General features: G+C 42.2%; 1 protein-coding gene across 6 annotated transcripts in view; it reads right to left on the bottom strand.

The window, feature by feature from the left end:
* dmxl2 (Dmx-like 2) overlaps nt 1-19,104 on the bottom strand; it is a 40,213-nt gene extending 21,109 nt beyond the window's left edge. For 2 of the 6 annotated variants that reach the window (XM_070836248.1, XM_070836252.1), the window contains exons 1-22: nt 18,731-19,104; nt 12,270-12,395; nt 11,930-12,001; nt 11,732-11,810; nt 11,379-11,523; nt 10,389-10,455; nt 10,117-10,289; nt 8,569-8,749; nt 8,262-8,442; nt 7,515-7,733; nt 7,149-7,420; nt 5,790-6,059; nt 5,402-5,631; nt 5,065-5,270; nt 4,317-4,438; nt 3,298-3,387; nt 3,050-3,158; nt 2,818-2,937; nt 2,478-2,705; nt 1,808-2,094; nt 1,093-1,265; nt 345-996 (exon numbers count right to left, since the gene is read on the bottom strand). In XM_070836248.1, coding sequence (XP_070692349.1) covers nt 345-996; nt 1,093-1,265; nt 1,808-2,094; nt 2,478-2,705; nt 2,818-2,937; nt 3,050-3,158; nt 3,298-3,387; nt 4,317-4,438; nt 5,065-5,270; nt 5,402-5,631; nt 5,790-6,059; nt 7,149-7,420; nt 7,515-7,733; nt 8,262-8,442; nt 8,569-8,749; nt 10,117-10,289; nt 10,389-10,455; nt 11,379-11,523; nt 11,732-11,810; nt 11,930-12,001; nt 12,270-12,395; nt 18,731-18,817 — 4,089 coding nt within the window. In that variant the 5' untranslated portion in view covers nt 18,818-19,104. The remainder of the gene's footprint in view (nt 1-344; nt 997-1,092; nt 1,266-1,807; nt 2,095-2,477; nt 2,706-2,817; nt 2,938-3,049; nt 3,159-3,297; nt 3,388-4,316; nt 4,439-5,064; nt 5,271-5,401; nt 5,632-5,789; nt 6,060-7,148; nt 7,421-7,514; nt 7,734-8,261; nt 8,443-8,568; nt 8,750-10,116; nt 10,290-10,388; nt 10,456-11,378; nt 11,524-11,731; nt 11,811-11,929; nt 12,002-12,269; nt 12,396-18,730) is intronic. The other 4 variants (XM_070836251.1, XM_070836254.1, XM_070836250.1 and 1 more) reach the window with 3 other exon arrangements.
* Nucleotides 19,105-22,468: the final 3,364 nt, after the last annotated feature.

Genomic DNA, 22,468 nt, shown 5'->3' with positions numbered 1-22,468 from the left:
AGTGAGAGAAAGAGGGGGGCCAGGTTACGCAGTGACACCTGAAGCCTGCGGCAAAGTCCGTGGTACTGAATGGAGCGGAAGAGATCGACAAACAGAACACCGTGTCCAGCAAAGCGTTTTTTTCCCAGCTGGAAACACCGGGCGCTCCTTTGCAAAATGCATGGCTGGGAGCACCTGAGAATGCTTTGGAGACTCAGCGTATTTTCAGCTGAGATGTTCTTGTTACTATGTAACAAGAGTACTTGCCCTGCATTATTTTTCATGTTGATATTGTGTTAGTGTGGGAATGGGATCAGGTACAGACATGGATACTCAGACACTGAATGAGGCAGAAACAGACTAACCTTGGCACGGCGAACCTTGCCCAGGTCCATGAGTTCCAGCAGCTGGGTGGGATGGTACTGGGGTAGTGTGGGGGACAGGGAGTGTGCTGCCTCAAACAGTCCTCCTTCCTGAAGTCCTGCTGGGGCACGAAGGGCCTCATCCACTGCAGCACTCCCTTCAAAAACGCTCTTAGACCTGGGTCTCCCTTCAAAGACCGAAGAGGAACCTGCGGTTTGACCTCCGGCAATATCTGCCAATGACAAGCTGCCCTCGTCTCCCTCACCTGGCTTCTTGTCCTGATGCCACTGGGCATACACGTGCATTTCACAGTCCATGCCCACCACCAGGATGCCGTCCCTCACCCAGGACAGGGAGACAGGTAGAGACGGTGTGCCATCCACAGAGGACAGGAGGTCCACAGACCGAAGCAGGATCCAGCGTGAACGGATGCCCTGTTTGATACTGCCCCCTAGAGGAAGGGTGATGACAGCCACTCCCTCCTTGCTGCTAGTTTGCTCGTTGACCATGCCAGAGATACGGCCGTACATGAGAATGTTGGATCCAACTCCCACAGTGAGGATGTGAGATCCATCCTCCTTTGACAGCCAGTCGAGGTGGACATAATGCTTAATGTTGGGGGAGCTATGGTCTCTGGTCATATACAGGTCAGACCTAGCATGGAGAAAATGATTAGGAGACACCCAACACTGGTAAACATACAGTGGCTGGCACAATATGATACAAACACACATGCGATGCCCTCCTGACCTGCTGTAGACAAAGAGGTTGGAGTCCACACTGACTCGTGGATCCAGGGTTGAGGAGGGTCTGGTAAAGTCATCCAGGTGGAGAGTTTGCTCTAAAACCCACTCCGAGCCTCCAGTAGACTCACACTCATAGATGGACACATGCATGGAGAAGTCCTTTGCAGAGCCCTGCAGCTGGGGACAAGATGGGTGCTTTCTTAAATGTCTGATTTCCTAGAATATATCAAGTGCAAAGATACTGTAGCCACTGGGAATTAGTCAACCATTCAAGACAACTTATCGGTGCAGCACAGACCTCCATCCTATCACTCAAAATCCTGACTCATAGGTCAAACTGCTGTTCATAGACCTCTTCTCAGTTACAGTTCAGTGACTTCTAGTTCCATGTACTTCGAATATAGAGCAGCAACAGCACATGGTATTAGATCCTTAGATAGTCAGGTCTTATCACTTCCTTTTTCACTAATGGACACTGACTGTTTGCATTTGCTTTTCTAATTTAATTCCCCCCTCACCATTCTCCACTTTACATAAATATGTGCAGATATATTGTTATCTATTTTTGGAGGATGCAGGCTCTGCAGCCAAATTATTGCTGTTCACTGTATTTACATTTTTATTGCAAGTTTCCATCTCGAGGTGATTCCCTTACTGCAATAGGTGTTTAGGGCAACACACTGAAAACATCATTGCAAAGACAAACTCTAATTTCCCACCTGTCCTTGTCGTGGCTTTTTAAAGGCCACAGCCAGCCTGCCGATGTAGGAGCAGGACACAGCTACAGGTCGTCCTGACACGCACACAGCACTGTTGTTGTCTTCCTCCTCATTCATCAGGGCCCAGGGCTCCCAGCGGTACACCCGATTGTCCTGGTCATCCTCGCTATACCCGTCATCACACTCCACAGCACAGTGCCAGAACCGCACTCGAGAGTCAGAGCAGGTTGTGACGATCAGATACGGAGCCAGGCACACAGGGTAGATAGAGGAGGAGCTTAGGTGACCTGGCAGAAAGAGGAGGCAGTGTGAGGACTGAGAAAATTTCAAACAGGTCTCTGCAAAGCATGTAAACATGTTTTTTTCTGTTTTGTTTTTTTTAACCTGACTTCTTGCTTTCTACTTAACACGTAGCAAACAGATTTTCCAGGTATTTCTTGGAATCTGCCTGATCAGACTTTAAGATGGAAACCAAAGAAATGAAAGCACAATTTGCATTTCTTATTTTATTTCTAAATTAATTGACAGGATACCCTAAAATAAATATAAACCTATTTGAGAGTCATCCTTGGATAAAAATTTGTTTTACACACTCCTTTTAATTTCTTTAAATTTAATTTAATCAGCAAGATGGTGTGAGTCATATCTGTGACAACTCTCGTATCCTAACCTGCAGAAGGCGTGGCCCTGGTAACCTCCACCCCGTGGGGTAAGTCGAGCCTCTTGCTGTACACCAGCTTGGAGCTGAGGATGAGTTTGCTGGCTGATTGCAAGTTGGCTGTAGAGGCTGACCGAGGCAGGGGTCTGATAGGAGAGGTTTCCGGAGACGAATCCGCATTCATACCTTGATTGGGAACCATGAGCTGGCTCTGGAAGCTATAATCTGGGCTTGGCTCATCTGGACACAGACAAGCAAGAATGTCATAGCTTGATGTGCTTACATACAAACAATGCACAAAAAATGCTCAATTATGCCAAGAAGTGCTCAGCTGCGTGCACCCCACACTTACCAACACAGGCCTGCACAGACTTGAGATGCAGATGCCACATCTGCAGGACAGAGTTTCTGTTGAGATCCTTTTCTATCACGACCAGGAAGAACTTCTCAGAGAATGGGGCAGGTTGGTAATCTGTGTATAGTAAAATCAGATTATCTTCTTTTAATGACAATTAAAATTAAAACATTTGAAAAAGTATTAGGAACAAACCTGCACAGAGTTTTAATTTAACAGAGTGCTATACCTTCACCAGATGGAAAGGCCGGTGTGTATGCTTCTTGCTCTTTCTGAGGCTTGTAACCTAGAATGAAATCCTCTTGGAAGACATGCAGCAGCTGGGTGTTGGCGCCACACTGGGTAAAAATGGAAATCGCACATAGAATCAATGAGGTTACTATGTCTACTGATCGTAAGGTTTCAGGATTTTAAGCAATAGATTTCTTTTCACCGCTGACCTGAGGTGGGTGTGAAAAACACAGAGCAGCTGCTAACCTGGTTTGTAATGACGTCCAACTCTATGATACATCCAGGTCTGGCAGTGGACTGCTGGCTTACAATGTTGAACACTTCGCCCACCAGTTTCTAAACAGAGACACACATGAAAAATGATAAACTATCCATTTAGTGAACTGCATTTGAAACCATCAATGTAGTGCCAAAATATTGCATTGCAGGAACGAAATAATGTAGGCCGGTGCCTGTTGTGAAGCAAAGAGAACAAAGCCACACTGCCATTGAATGAGAGATCTGTATGTCTGATGTAGATGGCGTATTGTTGTTTTGCATTTTGGTAAGATTTATAAATAAAGGCAACGTTGAAAGGGAATTATTAAAAAGCTCAAGGATGCTGAAATTCTAGTCCATAACAAGAATTTAATAACTGTGAATAATGTGGTTATATCAGATTTGTGATGTTTCATGGCTCATGTACACTCATTGGCCCCTGATACAGTGGCTCATGGACCTACTTTGTACTCTTTGTGACAAAAAGTTTCTAGACCCACAGTGTGAGACACAAAGACCCAGACACATAACACTCTAACAGAGATTATCCCATCCCAGTGAGCAACTACAATGGCGCTCTGAGACCACAGACCTCCGTCAAGGCCAATGGTCCAGTTTTCTATGACGTGCAAATCTGCTGGCACAACCACTATGTATATCAGCATTCATTTCCAAAACTATTTCAAAGCCAATGTTTTGTTGTATATTTAGTCACAACACATCATTTCCTTTGCCATGGACACCAGTTTTGCAATTTCGTCAATACTATTGTTTATTCATGAGTTGGATCCAGATCTGCTCCAAAATTTAATGGGTTCCCGCTTGAGCCAGACTGCAACCTTTCACCAAGTTTCATGATAATCAGGTCTGTGGCTTTTCCATAATCCTGTTGAAAACCGACAAACAGCACTGAAAATATGAGCCCCTTGGTGGAGGTAATTACATAATTTCTTCCTTGTGCAGTGACGAGTGTCTGTGTGTGTGTGCGTGTGTGTGTGTCCACTCACAGAGGTTTCAGGATCTGACAGCTCATCCAGTAATTTTCTGGCATCCACCACGGCTTGATAGAGACGCAGGTTTTTACCATCTGATGCCACGAAGCAGGCGCTGGCACTGTTACAGTAAGTTCCTGAGAGACAAAACACAAACCTCATAGGAAAGACCTACAATGCCAAAGAATGTATGAATTAGTATTTCATCTACAGTTAATGTTGATCCAAAAAATATACTATATATTATATAGTAATATACTAAATATTTTATAGTTTTTATGCAAAGTTGAAGGATACTCATAAATTGAGCGATGTGACTATATTAATTAGTTAGTTAATTAGACAATTTCAAAAGAAACTAGATCTAGGTTGGATCTGAAATGGAAAAGACATAATGTTGCTTTTAAGACACAGCCATGAAAATATGTTTGTATCCTGTTGGGCAATAATGAGGCCTGAAAATAGATTTAATATGGAAATAATTAACTTTTTACCGCAAATATGATCTAGCCTAGCTTGACTACAGCATGGCATTGCAGGCATGCACTGTAGTAGCCTGATTTCCCCTACATACTGTGCATCCATTCAGCACAGATAACCAAACCAACCAAATACCATAATATCCTACGAGGAAAAGCTGATTGATTCAACAGTGAAACTTCAATTTTTACAGTTAAGTTCTTGATAATTCTTTAGGGACAAGAATCTGTCTGCACTGTTCACTGCAGTTTATATCCATATTAAAAGTGCACAGTGTGCTTACCAAGTACAGAGCTGGGCACAAGCGTGGGTAGCCAAGCAACGTTGCTGAAGGCAGAGGTGTGCAGAGAGTTGATACGGGCCAGTTCAGAGACCCCTCCGGTGCAGGACAGGGGTCCAATGTGGTCCACCCTCCACAAGATCAGTTCACTGTAGATGGCGTTCGGGTCATGGAAGGTCCTTGTAGCTGCATTACGAAGCTGCTTCCTGCTAATAGAAACGCAACATGTCATTAGAACTCATGTTTCATGCAGAGGACAGCAGGCTCCTTGCCAATTCTTTCTTCTCATCTCCTTATTTACTGCTCAATTCTCTTTCTCTGCCTTCTCCCTGTTCTTTACCTGGGAAGTCCCTTTGGCAGGGGAAAGGTAGGGGGCTGCTCCCCTTCCAGGCTGCCAGGGGCTGAGGGGGGGGTCAGCAGAGCGTTATGGTGAGAGGACGTCAGCAGTAGTGGCAGCACTGTGTGGCAGGATTGGTCGTTCAGATGGAAGCGGTGGCCGCAGTACCGAAACTTATGAGATACGGTCAATACGTTGGAAAAGGCAGAACGCTCAGCAAATGTCACTGCCCACTGCAGACAGAGGGAAAAAAAAATTTGTGAGGGCTGTAAAAACTGAGTACAATTCATTCATTTGGAAATGGCATGAAATTATGGCTTTTTTGGGGACATATTGTTCAGCAGTGGCCATTTTTGTGCATCCCAAGCTCTCAACTTTGTGAATATTTTACCTGGTTGAGCGATCCATCAACATGCTTGGAGACCATCATGACAGCTGGACTGATGCCAGGGCGAGGGTTAGGGGGGGCGGCCAGGGCCGGTGAACCCAGGCTGGCTGAGGCGGATGCAGAGTGGGAGACACGTTGGACCATCCTCCCCTGCTCCCCTGCTCCGACACTCTCACCCTCATTCAAAGTGCAGGCGTACATTAGGATGTTTTTACTCAGTGAGTTGGCATCACCTGTGGGAAATGCCACCGGAATACGGGAGGAGAAGGACACCTGGTGGGAGATTTAAGAGGGAGATAATTACCATTATGAACACAGTGAACACAAATGAAAACTTTTCAGAGACCAAATTAGCAATTTATACCAATTTGACGTCAGCTCTCTGGTTCATAAGAAGCAACAAAGTTGTATTTGGCTTACGCTCTATCTATCTATCTATAAAAGCTGATCAAATTATGATCCTTTCTTAACTATATTCTGCTGTGTTTTATCCTCTTCAGCCTGCTTGTGTTGCAGCACTGCTATACTTAAAGGCAGCTGGGCTCGACTGTGCAAACATCACACTGCATATCCAAGTGAAAATTAGAGTGTGTGAATGTGCAACGACAAATCTGTGATGTCTCTCTCTTCTTGCACAACATGAACACAACATTCAGTGGCATTGCATTTTGAGCTGATACCAATTAATGTTAATGTGAACAACTAGATGACAGGCAAAAATGTAATTTGTCTGTTGTCTGGTTGTAGTGCTCTCTGCAGCCAGTGTCTGTACTTAGCCGACAATTGTAACTATAACAGCACTTACAACCCAGAGTGGACTGAGTGTTTCTGTAGTCCCAATAACCCTCAAGCTCTCTAGCTGATCACGTCACATCAATTGCAGGAGTTGCATTCTCCCAGTTAACTTAATAGTATAAATAAAGTATTGGATAAGACTCAGTATCAGGGCCAACAAAACCTGATTGGGACATACCTACTTGAATACGAGAACTGGATTATTATAATACAGTAAATGAAAACTATCGGACAAGATATGATTTCTAAAGCTAAATGTTAATAATACACAGTAACTTCCCAAATATGAAATAAATATTCAGGAAAGATCATAGCATTTGTAGAAAATAGGATTATGAACCATGACACGACCAAATTGTAATAGCCCACAGGCACAGAGGAGTGCAGTGTCTTTCCTTCGGAGGAAAAATGAATATTATTGAGTCTTGCATAAGGCTGGGGGAGTGCTGAGTCACCTTACATTTTAGACAAAGTTTAACTTGAGCTACACTGTGTGTGTATGAGTGTGCAAGTGAGCGAGTAATTTATTACTGAATTTAAAGCAGAAATTCTTGATTTTCTGCTTACCTGAACCTGTCTGAAGATGCCCTGATTGAATTCATCCAAGTACTTCACATGCCAAACCAGAAAAGATCCATCAGCAGGGTGGATGGTGAACAGCATGTCGGGGCTCTTGTTCCACTCTGTGGTTAGAGTCTCCATCTTCCTCTCCAGCAGCATGGAGGGCAAAGGCATGCTGGAGCTGGACCCCGGGGAGGACGCCTTGGTGCTTCCCTGCTCCCCTGGCTCACCCTCTTCACCGTGCTCTGAGGAGGCTTTGTCAGACATCTCGTCCAAGTCTAGAAATCCATAAAACAGTGTGCTTTTACAACATGATGTGCTTTAAGCTAATGTGTTTTAAGGAATGTGTTTTGGCCTAGTTGTGGGACATACCAAAGTCAAATTTCATTGGGGATCCTTCGGGGTCCAGGGGATCCTCAGTTGTCTGGTCCAGCTGATGTTCAGAGAACTTACGGAGCTGCAGCATAAAAAGGTCCATGGAGGAAGTGAAGCTGAGGTCCTTATTGTTGAGCCAGTGAACCATGAAGCCTCCACCACCACTGCCATCATCTGGGTTGAACACTGCAGACTCAGCCAGCACTGATGGGATATCTGACAGAGGAAAAGGGAGGTAGGAAATATGGATGATAGCAGTGACAAAAAGGGTAAATAAAATATTACTCAAGCTTAGACAGCTGCACTAAATTCATTGCTCACTGATGTGATTCATTTATTTCCACTCACAGAAGCCATTTCTGCTCTATCACGCACAACGTGCATCATATGCAAAAGAAATTCTGTTTTGGATAGCCGTCTACTACGCTTTGCGATTAAGCCATTTCATTAATTAATTATGTTTTATAACAAAATTAAAATTACATTGTAAGACTAAAAACGATCAAGTGAATCTTAAAATCATCAACATATACCATCTCTGGCACCACCGGATGCCCCTGAGTTCAACACCTTTTGCAACATCAATATATTGTGTTTTTTGAATGTCAACATTACAGGACAAGTCATTCAACACGTAACATTATAGAACATGCTCAGATAGTCAATAGTGTAACTCTATATGGCTCTGTGATATGATGAAGACACGGAAATGCTTCTGAGCCAGTTTAGACAAAAACACCCTACCTGTGTTGGGGTTAATACTGGCTGAGATATGGAAGTGACACAGGGCATTGGCATGATGAGCGATGTGGCGATGAGTGTGTGCATCCTGTGTGCCAAGCTGAGAGGGCAGCAGCTCACTGTGCGCCACCAGAGCAGAGGACCGTCGTCGCCCCCGGCGCAAATGCTTCAGGTGGTGGATTGACTGAGAGAGTGAAACACAGGAATAAAACAACGAATAAAACAGGTTTATGTTGCGCCTTTATCTCAAATGTTATATTTTCTATGAAAAATGATCTCTGGTGAGATCTCACTAAGTAAGTAAGTGTACCTCCAAAGCATGCTGGATCTTGTCCTTATTGCCTGCCAGGCCTGGCAGGCTGGAACTGAAAGAGTGTGTGTTCTCAGAGATCTGTCCTCCAAGCAGGCTGTCTTCTGGCAGCAGGGTCTCCGACCACAACCTACACACACCATCCTCGCAGGATGTCAGCAACACATTGCACACCGAACCCCTAGAAACAACAGGGAAATGTAACTGTCTTGCATAATGAGTAATTATGGAATTATGGCATGGAATTTTACATCTCTTTGCATGAGAGAAATTAACCTGGTTAATTAAACCAATAAAACATTATAGATCCACAAACAAAACAGACAAACTGTTAGACGGTCTTGTTGGATGCTCTGAATACAAATTGGGAATATGTCTGATAGAGAATTGCAACTGACATTGTAAACCTTCCGTTGCTCAGCCTATGAACTTTTGCTCGAGGAAGAAAAAGGCAAAAGTGAAATATGAGAAGAGACTGCATCAAATTGATGAATTCACTGATTCACTCAGTGAAACCGCAAAACATAGAACTCCCTCTCAGTGGCTACCCCATCCCCAGATTCAACATTATTAACTTGCTGATAAGATAATTTCACCTACAACAAACTAGTTAAGATTGGAACAACAACGATAACAAGAAGAAAAAAAAAGACCTGTTAGGAATAAAACTGAGTGGTGGCAGCATTAATAAAAGGCTTTTTTGCAATGACACATTTTAAGAAGTAACTAAAAAAGATGTCACTCATTCTGCAAGCCTTAGATACTCGAGCATCTCTCAAGTATCTCAGAGCTGAACCATGAAAGTTGATGAGTAAAATCTTAAAATCAACACTAAAAATGACTGGTACTCAGTGACGACAGGCTAAAACAGGGCTAATATGATTTTGTCTAATTATATTTGTTAAAAGCCAAACTGTGTTGTTTACTAGCTGAGGATATGAGATGGTTTTTTTTTTAAACTTAACCCTGAATAGAATGAGTTACAGCAATCTAGCCGAGAAGAAATAACTTGTGGTGATGGTCAGCAAGAGGAACTCAATGACAGCCTCACCTGGTAGAGTGTTAGAGTTCTAAGGGAAGTTGTTTTAAAGTCAACAACATCAGTATTGGCTGGTGTTCAGAGAAAATGTATAAAAGAGTGAGGGTCATTGTACGGTGATAAGGCTAATACACAAATGATGTGTACTTGATCTCACATTCCAGAGTACAGAGTACTGACTGTTTACTGAGAGCAGGAACCATAACTGAATCACATAAAAACTTGCAGTCCTAGAAAAATGTAGCTGCTTCACTGTTGCATCAGCAGGAAACACTGTAAGCTTGCCATACAAGTACGGCACTACAGTAAGTGTGTGAATGCTAGGAATACTGTACAAATTGCAACTTTGAGCACTTCAAATTTACCTCTGTTATTCAACACATAGCTTAAAAGGCCAAAGTCTCTTTTTTGAGCCCAAGAATTATGTCATACTTAAGAAGACAGCAAACACGTGATTAGAATGAGTCCAAATAAATGTTACTGGGCACTCTGACCGTGTGCAATCTTACTTAGGCATGTACTTGCTGGTCTTCCTCCAGGACACACCCATGACTGAGCGAGGATGTGCCAGGTAAACAAAGGAGAAGTGAACAGGAGGGGACTTTTTGTCGAAGAGGTCCTGGACCACCACTGCAGAACGCCAGCCCGTGGTGGGATACCACACCTTAAGTAAACAGTCATCCTGCGTATGCAAAGACACGCGTGAACACACATGATATCATCTCCACTGAGCTTATAAATACAAACATTTTCATCAATTTACTATTTTGCAATGATATACCTTCCCAACTGTTGCAAAGTACTCCCCATCAGGAGACCACTTGGCAATGTGAACAGATGCAGCAGTCCTGAGGGCGACACAAGCATAAACAATAATATCAGCTATATTCACTTCTCTGTGGCAAACTCTCCAGGGGAAAAAGACAAGGTGTGGTTTGCTTGTCAGCTCTCATTGTTCAGAGCTTGCACTTCCCTGTTCTGGTAGATTTTCTGAGCATGCATATGTGTCATCACATGATAATTACTAATGTGGTATCATATGTCCATTTCTGTTTACACAGCTTAAAGCACGGGCCACAAACTCAAGAGCGGCTTACAAGAGTGCATACAGACCTTTCATGTGATGCTGTTTGCAGATGAGTTTGGATAATCAGTAACTGCCTATAAGATTTTATTAGTAAAAATGATGCCATTCCACAACCATCAAGAGGACCACTTCAAGTTAATATGTTGTATGCACAAGGCAGGGATTAACAGGTCAGCTGACAAAGACAGAAATATTTTGCTACTGTTTTACTTTCAATGCGGAAACCCACCCCAAAATTGACGCATGTAATATTCTTCGACTGTTTCCTCAAAGCTCTGAATAAAAAAAAAATCCCCTCTCAGTTTCAATCAAAAAACTGAAACTAAACTTTGGTATTTCTAACGATGAGCAAAGTAATTAATTTAGTGACAAAATTTGCTAAAGACTACTCTTTGCTCCTAAATAAACATTTATAAAACAATGGAACAAGAGCTGAGAGAGGAGGACATAAAGAAAATGAAGACACAGAGGTCTGCTTGACACTCGCAAAGCAAGCTGTCATGATATTTTTGAAATTGCTTTACCAATAGACAGCACTAAAAGCAACTGTTTCTCTATATGATGGTGTTTGCCTCTATACCATACAATCATAGAATATTATGTGCGTAACCTTGAAGCAGCAGGATTATTTCCACGTCAATCATGTCAAATGCTCTTACAGTATGTACAAAAGCAAAATCGTACTTGCACTGCCAGACACAGTTCCAGTCATTGAGGACAGGGTGAGGCTTGTCATCAGACATCTGCCCATCCTCCTCCTCTATCAGGGCATCTGTCAGTGGAGGAGCCCACAGCTGGAGCCGCTCAGTTGCTGCTAGGATACGGTTCCCTGAGGACACAAAGGCACTGTGTAACACACCTCTCGTCCCACGTTGACTACTACAGCGCACAAAGACACATGCACACTGGGACTCTTACATAACACACATGTTGTTCCAGACAAACTGCAGGGGGCTGTAAGAGGAGTCTGTCCATAGTGTGGATTAATTTAGTCAGACAGTCAGTGAATCAGTTAAACACAGAAAGCATGGGGGTACCTTGTGGGTCCCAGGCCAGGTTGTAGGTGATGGCATCGAGGAAGAACTGTCCTGTCTTTTGCCACTGATAGTTAAGCTGCTGTTAGTGGTAGGAGAGCGACACACACCATGCAATGTTATTGGCACACAAGGGTGATTTAACTCACTAGATACTGATTTAAACCTCTGTGTCGAAAACTACTGACATTACATGCTCACCTTGTGGCGTTTGTTTGGGTTGGTAGAAAGAGGTTCAAAGATGCAGACTGTGTTTCCGTAGGATGCAGCGATCTAAAAATAAAGACCTGTGTTCATCATCACAACATTACTCAGCCCATCAGTGCTTCTGCACAGCCATTCCCACAGGAGAGGGGTAGGAGGGGAGCGGTGCAGAAGAGCAGGACAGCAAAGAGAAGAAAGCATGGGCAGTACAAGATAGCAGCAAACACAGGGCTAAATGTACTTCTATGTGCTCAGCATAACTGATAATGTCTTCTGGCTGCAAGCAAATACGAAAACTGCGTGTGGGAGTGTGTCTGAGTGTGAAGGCGACACTTACCCTGCCAAGCTGGTGGGAGCACTCCACACAGCCCACCTGTATGTTTCCATTCTGAGCTCCCGGGATAATCTGCACACACTCAAAGTCACTCGCCAAGATCACCACATCACAGCCTGAGCCATAGGCCTGAAAAACAAATGGGCACATTAAGAGGAAGCAAATCAGATCGAGCCACAATAAATAAATGACACCAATCCATTGAAAATTAAAATGGAAAATATCACTGCAAAATGCATTAATGCTTTAAAGAATGTATGGAAAACACTAAGTTACTTTCATTAATAAACTTACTATTTCACGTAGTTTACTGCTTTTAAGCTCTGTCTCATGTTTCTGACTGTAATACAATGTCATATTAATGATGAAAAGCAGACTATCAATGGCACTAATATGAATATTGCATTAGCAAGTTGAGATATCACAGCAGGATTAGCAAGGCGTAGCAGTTACTAGAGCAGCGACTACTGACTATTCTCATCATTGATTAATCTGATGATTATTTTCTTAATTAATCAATTATTTGTATGGTCTATAAAATGTCTATCTCAATTTCCCAGACCTCAAGGTGGCATCTCCAAATGTCATGTTGGTTTGATCAACAATTTAAAACCCAAAGCTTATCAATTAAGCAAATCACATTTAAAGATCTGGAAACAGAATTTATTTTGGGCATTTCTGCTTGAAAAGTAAATGATCTAGTGCGTCAATTTTCAAAATAGTTGCCAATTAATTTTCTGTTTGACTATTCAATTAATGGACTAATCTTTTCATCTTCAGCAATTTACCTTAAACCACCACAGGACGGGCAGGTTGTGGTGGTGAAATGAGAACAGGAACCACATGACAGTAAAATGAACATAAGATGCTGTTTCACAGATCGACCGCATGATAAAAAAAAACAAAACACCTTTGTGTAATAAGTACATGTACACAGCACATGCTAAGTGCCCACATTTAATGGGCGGACCTGTGCCAGGATTTGGAGTATGGGCAGTAAGGTAAACTGATACAGCGGTGGTTGCTGGCGGTTAGGAGCTGTGTGTAGAATGGCAGCAATGGCAGCAGCACCTGCGAGACAAGCTAGCTGGCCTCAAAGCAACAGTACAGTCAGGATGACGGCTTGTGTCTTTCATTATTCAGGAGAACAGGAGGAGAGGCTGGGAACCACTGGGTCACACAACAGGACGGCATTACAGAGAGCATTATATAAACTGACAGCCAGGGATGAAGTTATGGTGAAGACTTGTCATAAGATTGTACTTTACACGTGACATACGAGAGACAGGTAGTAAAAGAAGAAGAGGCGCAGTCTCTGCTTTACTGTTACTGCGGCATTTGCTCCTGCACATTACAGCTGGAATTAAAAGCGGTCACCGTCACGCACTGTCTAGGACTGCTCTGCACCTCTCGCTCTCATTCTCACACACACACACACACACACATATATACACATACATATAAAAGAATGTGTGTAGGAAACTGGACTTGGTGGGACCTTGAGCCAGGCTGGTAAGCGTGAGTGTATGTGCCTCAGACAGGATGACCTGTTATCATTATATTGCTTTGCTCTTTTAGTTTGGGCTGGAGTGCCCATCACCATCCACAAATCCAAACGCTCAAACACACATACAAGCCAAATAAGTACTATGGGACGGCAATACAAAGCAGGATGACTCATTAGTGGCAGCATTAAACTGATACATGGCATTATTGTAAACACTGACACAACATAACACGTACAGGTGGAAGCTTCAGTAGCATAAACAAACAGGACTAAAAGTGTCCTTTCTGTCTCCAACCACTAAGTTTATAGATCACTTGATTTTTTGTTTGTTTTGTGGGCCTTTTTTTTTTTTTATAGTCAGGAATGAGATATTCAACAGTCATTACTAAATCTGCACATCTTCCATCTCTAGTACCGCAATTATGTTGATAAATGAGACACTTTGGTGTTTAATAAGCATTATTTCAAGAGGCCTGTCTGCATGACTGCATTCATCTACTGAGGGGCAATAATATTGATGGTCTGACAGATTTTTAAAGTAAGTCAACTAAGAGATTAAAAATCTTATGACTATTAGTCAACTAAGAATGTATTTCAGTCAAAAGCTGCCATACAAATAAATGAAATCAAGACATCAAGGTCTGCCTGAGCTTTGTCACTATATGATAAAAATCAGATGGACTGTATTCTTTATAATATTTCCTGATTTTTGCATTGCTGGTGACTACACAGGTGGTGTCAGGGTTTGATTGTTTAGCCAGCTGTCAAGATATTTATTTGAGTCAGCAGCAGACAGCGCTGACTCCGTCTATGAGTGTACGTGGATCTACTAAGCGCCCAAGTATCTGTAGCTTATAAATCTGCTGAATTAATGAGTGCCACCCTGAAGCAGCAGGGTTTGCTCCCTGTCAGTCATGTAAGCTGCTTACACCTCGCGTGTTGCCGCCTTTGGATGAATATTACCTCTGTAACAAGTTAACCCTGACAAAGCAGTCTGGTTCAATGTGAGCACAGAAACAATTGCAATGTAACTGTATTGTTTAGTAGAAGATGAACTACATTTATTCACCTACTGTCTATGGGAGTCATGTGACCTTTTGCTTGGCTGGTTTACACATCTCTCGATTTGCATTTTCAAGTTAGCCAGACATTCGATGTGTGAGAAAAAGGATTTGTACTGATGTGTGTTCTGTCCCATATATCAAAAACATCTCTTACTGAATCTTAATCTGGGCTGGTTCTTTTTCAGCCCAACTCTGGAAAACCCCTGTATCATGCTTAAAAAAACCTCACTCTATTTCTGGTCTATTGACGTGGCATATTTATATTATTGATGAGAGCTTCAGAAATCAATTTATATCTTGCTAGTTCAGAGCATCTTTAATGCTGCTTGAATGATGGCAAAAACCAGGAATCAGGGACTTGGCTACTTTTCAGGGTGAATGTATTTTAGAGGAAAAGAACGAATGCAGTTGCGTGTTGTGATATTGAAAGTAGATAAGAGGAAGAGAGTGAGAGATTACTTCTGCCTTTCCATCTAATGCCACTCTTTCTCTTTCCTCATGCCAAACCCAATCATGTGAGCATGTTCCACAGCCCAGCTGCTGCCTCGTGTATTATTTTCATGTTTAAGCAAGCTAGCTGGTTTTGAGCTGGAGTCTAAAACCTCATCTGTACATATTCAAAAGCATGAATGTTCTGTCAGTTTTATTTTCATTTGTTTTTTTATATCCTGCTTACTACATAGACAAACAACCAGATACTTGGGTGTACAGTAGATCGACATATGTTAAAAGTATGTTACTTTTTGCCTTATAATTCTTGAACTTTAAGACACAGATGCTACTTTTTTTTGCCTTATTCCTTGGTTTGTTATAGGTGGTTTTAAACTTCGATACATAATAGATGAAACTGGCAAAGGTTATTTCTGATTTGATGCAAAATCTTGTGTGCACAGTCCATTTGAAATGCACTGCAAAAACTCATTGAATGCAATGTGTAAGTGCAGTCAAATTTAGAAATCACATGAAATATCTACTTGTAGTAGTCTAACAAAATTTGGTAGCATGCAACCAATAAGTGTAAAGTTTTTAAATTTTTAGGGTTGATGGCTCATGAGTCTGAAAAACTTCCAAAAAAAAAAATTCCACACTTGCACAACACACAGAAAGTTGAAAATTCCCAGACAGGATTTAAGTAATCTCAGAAAATCATGTCTACTTTCAGTTAATCAGCTTCACTGTCTTATATTATGTGAGGGTGTCTGTATTCTGATGTAGATCAAGTTCCAGATGCATAATACATATTTTCTGTTGCTAAAATAGCACAATTTAGAGGAATGTGCAGCCATGGTGGGAGCACGTGCCCTCTCTCTGAGCTTTGTAGTTTACACATGCATTCTATTTTTAGTGGATCTAACATCTGCAGCTCTGCTTATTAAACCCACTAGGCTGGTTGCCTGTACGTTTACAACCACAGCTCAGAAAGCAGTAATACACGCAAAAATAGTCTTTCTAGCAATGATTTTTACAGCCTCTGAAGAGGACACCACCATCTAGTCTTCGGTATTTAATTTTCACAATGTGATCACGCTAAATGCCTGAAGAACAGTTGTTCTTTTATATTTGTCATTCAACTGACAACAGACTTGAACTATCTAAATCAAAAATTTTAAATAGTAATTAACGTAATGGCAATTACTGTATTACTAAAAAATAACTCACCCAACATTATGCTTTAGTTGTGAAACAGAGCACCTCGTTATTTTGCATAAATAATGAACAGATCTCTCTTACTTCTTGCCATCTGGCTCCTTTACATCCCTACTCATAGTTCTTGCTCTTCTCACAGTGAATTCTCAACACAAAACCATGTGCCATCCATTGGCCGACTGGACTGGCAACGACTGGGCACCTGTGTTTCACTGTCCATCATTTAAACTCCATGTAAATATATGTCTTTATATATTATTGTGCAGGAGCACAGAAACAAATAGCATGGAGATGGAATGATTCCGCATCCAATGACAGTCTAGCCTCATGCTTGCTCATTTGAACTAGTGCTCTCATGACTGCAGACTGTAGGTTAGATATATTTGTGTGCGTGTGTGTCTGTGTGTGTGTTTGTGTCAGGGTCTGGCCTAGGAGCCCTAGGGGTCAGTGTGAGTTTAACTGCATTGGACATGATGTCTAGTGTTCTTCAAATACCCTCTCAGACACAGAGAGAAAACACCGGGCACAGAAACTGGGGCCCCGTGGCAACAAGCAAGGCTTTGGCCCGCAGAACCGGCTCTGCCCTACGCTGTTGAGCAGATATGACCCCGGATACAATGCCTGCCTGCTTACATTCAAACAGCCTTGATCTGGGGTCAGTGTACGGGGAACAGGGCACAACTCCGACAGGACAATAAAGTAGCGCACTATATCTTAAAGGTCTAACAGAAACAGAGCGGAGGGAAGAGAGAGTGTCTGTGTTTCCAAAAAATACATAAAAATAAAACAACAACAAAGCACCACTTCACTAATAGGCAGCAGGAACAGACCAAGCCCAGATTTGGCAGGCATTAGACAGGCTCACAGTGTTGTCAGCATGAAGGAATGATAGCACGCAACATAGCTGCTCAAGAATTTACTGTGAGCCGGCACTGGCACAATTTAGCTAAACTCGTCCCATTTGATATGAATTATGCTCATAAGGACTACATGAATCTGGTCCTGGCGATTGACATGGCTCTGTAGTCATCTGCAATGTAATATTACTTCCATCTTGGATCAATCTATTCCTTCTGATTTTTAGAATGTTATGTCAAATAGCATATTTCTAGTTGGATTTACTAGTTCACCTAAACGTCAAGCCATTCATTTTAAGTGAAAGAGTCACAGCATTTGTTGAGATCCATTGTGCACGCTTTCCTGTCCATCATCACAAAAAGAGGCTGTGATCTCACAGGTTCTTCCCATGTCTCCCTGCACTAAAAGGACTGGACATCTCAGTCCTGTCGACATGAGGCGCAAAAGAAAAATGTTGGGAAGTTGCCAGACCTCAAACAGACAAAGAATATGTTGAGCCCAGAGAGGTCGATAAATAACAAACACAGGATTTGTATGATGGTATAATGTTTGTTCAGTCTAAATGCCTGATGTCAAGCCTCCCCATATGAGCTGAAAAGCTCATCCGTGTTATAAATGTGAGTGTCTTCTATTTCACTGAACTTAAGGAGTGCACAGATGGCACCACGTTTTTGTTATTTTCGCCAGTACAGCGCTTCCATTCAGCCCTCTAGCTCATGTATCCATATATGGCTCTCTACGTCATGACTGGCGCAGCTGATGCTAGGATGACAGCGGGCTAATGATCCGTGAGGAGGATTTAACGCCAAATGGTAGCGAGCTTAGCTAGTTCTGCAACCAGACTAAACACATCTTTATCACCCTGTAGCGGTGCGCAATTTCTATAGAGCCCCCGTGCGTGGTCACCTGTGCTGTGCGCTGCAAAATGTAGTCGTAGCATGTCCCCCTTGCAAATATTTGCCAATAATGTTATGGCTGCGCAAAGGGATTCCCTTGCAGTAATTCTAACGTTACGAGATGCAGCTAAAGGTCATTTGAGTGGCTAGCGGTGTGTAATAAAACCCAAAAGAACAGCTTCAGACACCACTGGTGGGCATCTACTTGAGGATGTTACCTTGTAAATGTCTGAGTGACTGTCAGGGTAAATCGTAGAGGGGTTTGTGATAAGGATGCCCCGAGTAGTCTCGGCTCACTGTTTGTGAATCTCTCGGTGCGGCAGTTTGGCTAGCGTTAGCTAGCACACAACCCGGCTAGCCAGCGCTTTAGCTCGCTCCCCAGCCCGTTCACAGCCAATGTAATGCTAGCTAGCTAACTATCCAGCTAGCTAGCCAGTCGTTAGCCCCACTGGGTGTCATCCTGAGCAAACAAATACCAAAATAAAACCTCACCGTGAACGGAATGTCATTCACGCTTCCCACCGAATAGCAGCAATCTCCAGGGTTTACAGCTCCCGTCAGCACCTGATGCAGATGCATTTTCCTTATATTTTAGCAGCAGATAGGGTTTTTTTAATTATTAATAACGAGTCCACCCTTTCGGTTTCTCCATCTAGCAACGACTGGGAATTCCATCAGTAGCGTTAACACCGTCCTCGGCCTGGCAGTATCGCCTTCCTCCGCACACGGTCGGCCTGCGGTGGGGAAGTGGTGTTGGAGCCGTGGAAATGTGCTCTCACCCGGCCCTGTCATCTATTTAAACACGTAAAACTGGCCGTCCGTCTCCTCTCGCTGTCAACACCACCATCCCTGCGATTAATCGTGAGAGCCGAGGCGGCTCGATCTCTGCAGCGAACCTGACATGCGCGTTCACGACGTTGTCAAGGCACGACTGAATGGCCATAGATAGCAAATATCTAGACTGGGACATGCGAACTCATAGATTTCACTTAATGCCTCACTGGGTTCATTCCTGAATAGAAATGACAGCTGTTTTATGTTGTGGCATCAATTCTTTAAAGTGACTTAAAGAAACTTCTTGTCAGGATTAAACGTGTTTCTTTCTGGGGGGCTGTAGAGCTTCTCTAGAAATGCTTTTCTATGTTTACGGCGCGCCAGTTTGTAGAGCTGTAGCACCCCTCAGTCAGCGATTTGAGTTCATTGATCATAAATGTAGGTCTGGGCTGAAACCAAAACCCACTAGTAGTTTTATCAGGGACTGAAAATAGGTTAGCAAATTAAAAAAAATTGTAGGGATAAAAAAAAAAAATTACATATAGGCCAAAAGATCTGTTTTTACAAATATTTGAAATTATTACATCATCATCAGTGGGTTTCAAGGTATGTAGAGCAGAAACAGTGACTTGATTAGCTAATTAGTCATTGGCAGAAAATTGTCCACTACCTCTTGATAATCAAATAATCAGTTATTTATTTTATCAGGCAAAATTCCATTTATCAACAAGAATTATCTGCTTTTCCCTTATCTTGAATATATTTGAGATGAATTGAAGATTGACGATTAATTTGAAGGTGACACATATTTTGCTTATTTATGGTGTTCTGTTGACCAAATGATTTACAAATCAAGAAAGTAAACTGCAGATGAATCAATTGTGAAAATAATCCTCAGAAGCAGCCCTAATGTAATAGGCAACAGCTGCTGGCACAGCTACAGCATAAGATATGAAATGCTGTGACAATGTTGTCCACCGCTGTTTGACATTTTACAGAGAACAGAGAGCGAGTGAGCTGGACTCAGCTGAGGTTCGCTGCAGCTGCCTCTGTCCCTCATCTCCTTATCTGCTCTCATTCATCTCACTGATGAGATTTAATGGAGCAAATCAGAATTATACTGTTTATCCCCTTCCCTTTTTGCACCCCCTTTTACATATCCTTTGACACACTCTCTCCTTCATTGTCTCCACATACATGATGAGAAGACTGACAGGGATCTATGATAGTGAAACACAACCAGCCGTCGTAGAATTGGCCTGGCTATTTAAGCCACACTGACATCATCAGGCAGGGTCTGCCTGCCAGCCACCATGACACACAGGACAAGAACAAGGCAGGAGCCCAAAGACAATGTGACACATACACATAAACAGTGTCAACAACAATGGCGGGGCACAGTGTTACACATGTTACATCCTGTAGCACATGTAATGCTGTAATGTGCCCATTTAGCATTTGGTGACTATCATTTTTTGAACAGCAAGTGTCAGATTTTACAGCTGTTCTGTAAACATAGACTGGAAACAATTGCTGGTTAGTAATAGGTCCAGTGTAGGAAAGTATCATCAGTCCTGACTGAAGGGGGGAAATTAATATATTATACATGGACAGGCTTCAGCTGGCTCAAGATAATGTTTTAGTAATTACAATCAGAGAATACCTTGAAGACCAGGGAGTGTAATGTTTATACTGTACAACCACCCCTTTGGAAGCCATTATAAATCAGCAGCAAAATCCCTGGATGACAATGTAGCATTATGTAACCCTGATAACCATCCAGAAAATGAAAGTCAGTGAAATCTTGCTGGAAAATCTGCCTCTTTCAGCTCCTTTGGATGATTTTAAAGGGCAGACTGCTGTGAGGGCGTGTGGCTTTACCTTGAAGCACCTCTCTCTGACTGCAAAAAAAAAAACAATTTGACAAATATATTGCAAATGTTTTTAAGCCGGTTTCTGCACCTCACCCCATTTCATCAACCTATGCTAAAATAGATGGGCAGGTTCATGCAGATTTGCAGCGATTTATTCATGTGTGCATGTCCACAGGGATTACTCTTGACATGATGAGGGCAGCCAATTTAGAATATTAAGAAACAGGAGATTCATCTCTTAAGCACCAGAGATATTGCGCAATTGATCAAGGGTGCTCTGATCACTGCAGAGAGGACAGAGCCAACAAAGACATACATAAAGATAGCTAACCTGTGAAGAGAAGGATGCATTGAGAGCAGGAAAATCAGGAAATCCAAGCATGTGTACAGTTAATGTGAGAGAGACAGCGATGATGGCCACTGTGAGTAATAGCTACTGTATGTACGGATATAGCAGAAGGCTGATGCAATGCTGTTGGGAGACAGAGGCTTGATCTACAGAGAAGAGAATTAAATGCATTATAGATTTTCTCATTTCATGGATGGCTGCTAGCTGGAGGGAGCTCCGGTCTTGGCCTTGAGGTGGAAGACATTCTGCTCCTCGGGACAAAAATGTTATGGAGCTTCATCAAAATCTTAAATAATTAAATCATTGCATACTGTTTAAATGTAACTGTCATGAAGTATTACGTATTAAATATTTACAGTGTGAAAGTCTTAGTGTTCTGGCAAAGCAGCATATCTGTACAGCCTGAGCACAATGGTGTCTTGTGCTTTTGCGGTAAATGTCAGTAAGACTGATTAAAAACAAATCTTGATTTTTTTCAGAGAACCTTTTTGTCTGATTTTCCAACTACAAGAAGCACCAATCATGCTGTGTTTTTGACAATTTGTGATTACTGGCATGTGCATTTTGCTTTATCATTGTTTCAAAACAGACCTTAATCAGCAGATGAGCAGAGAATAACCAAAATAATAATTTACTGGTTTTGTAAGAATGTGGTAGTTTTGAACTGAGTTCTGTTAGAAATTATGTGATGTTTGCAAATAATGCTAATGGGAAGGAAAGCAATACAGGATGTCTATAGTTTTGTTGCTCTGAAATGTTAGAGTAGGGAGGAAGAGAATATTCAGCATAGCTTTGAGTGCTGTTACTGTCTCACACAATTAACTCTTAGCCTTTACAAAAACACTGGTGGCTGCTATGAGTTAGAATAACAAGAACACAATCAGAAATCAAAGCTCAAGAACCACAAGCATGACCGTATGGCAATGTGATGCACAAGCAAAATGCATGCATGACTACACTTTATCTTTTACACATTTCAGACTATGATTCCACTAGTTGTTCTATTTCTATTATTGTATTTGTTCTATTATGTCCTTATGATCTGCTGAGAACGGAAACGAAATGTGCCATGCTAATGGGAAAGCAATGCTGCATTACATCAAACAAGACTTTTGTATGATTGGCCACGACTCTCATTCTTCCACTTGCGAGGAGCCATCAAGGGCCGTAAGTGAGACAGAACAAGGGAGGGATTTGGAAGCAGGCTTTAAACAGGCCACTCAAGTGTTCATC

The sequence above is a fragment of the Pempheris klunzingeri genome, chromosome 1, assembly GCF_042242105.1.
Source record: "Pempheris klunzingeri isolate RE-2024b chromosome 1, fPemKlu1.hap1, whole genome shotgun sequence".
Lineage (NCBI taxonomy): Eukaryota > Metazoa > Chordata > Actinopteri > Acropomatiformes > Pempheridae > Pempheris > Pempheris klunzingeri.
Note: the sequence above shows the minus strand (reverse complement) of the source record. Positions and strands in the feature narration are given on the sequence as shown.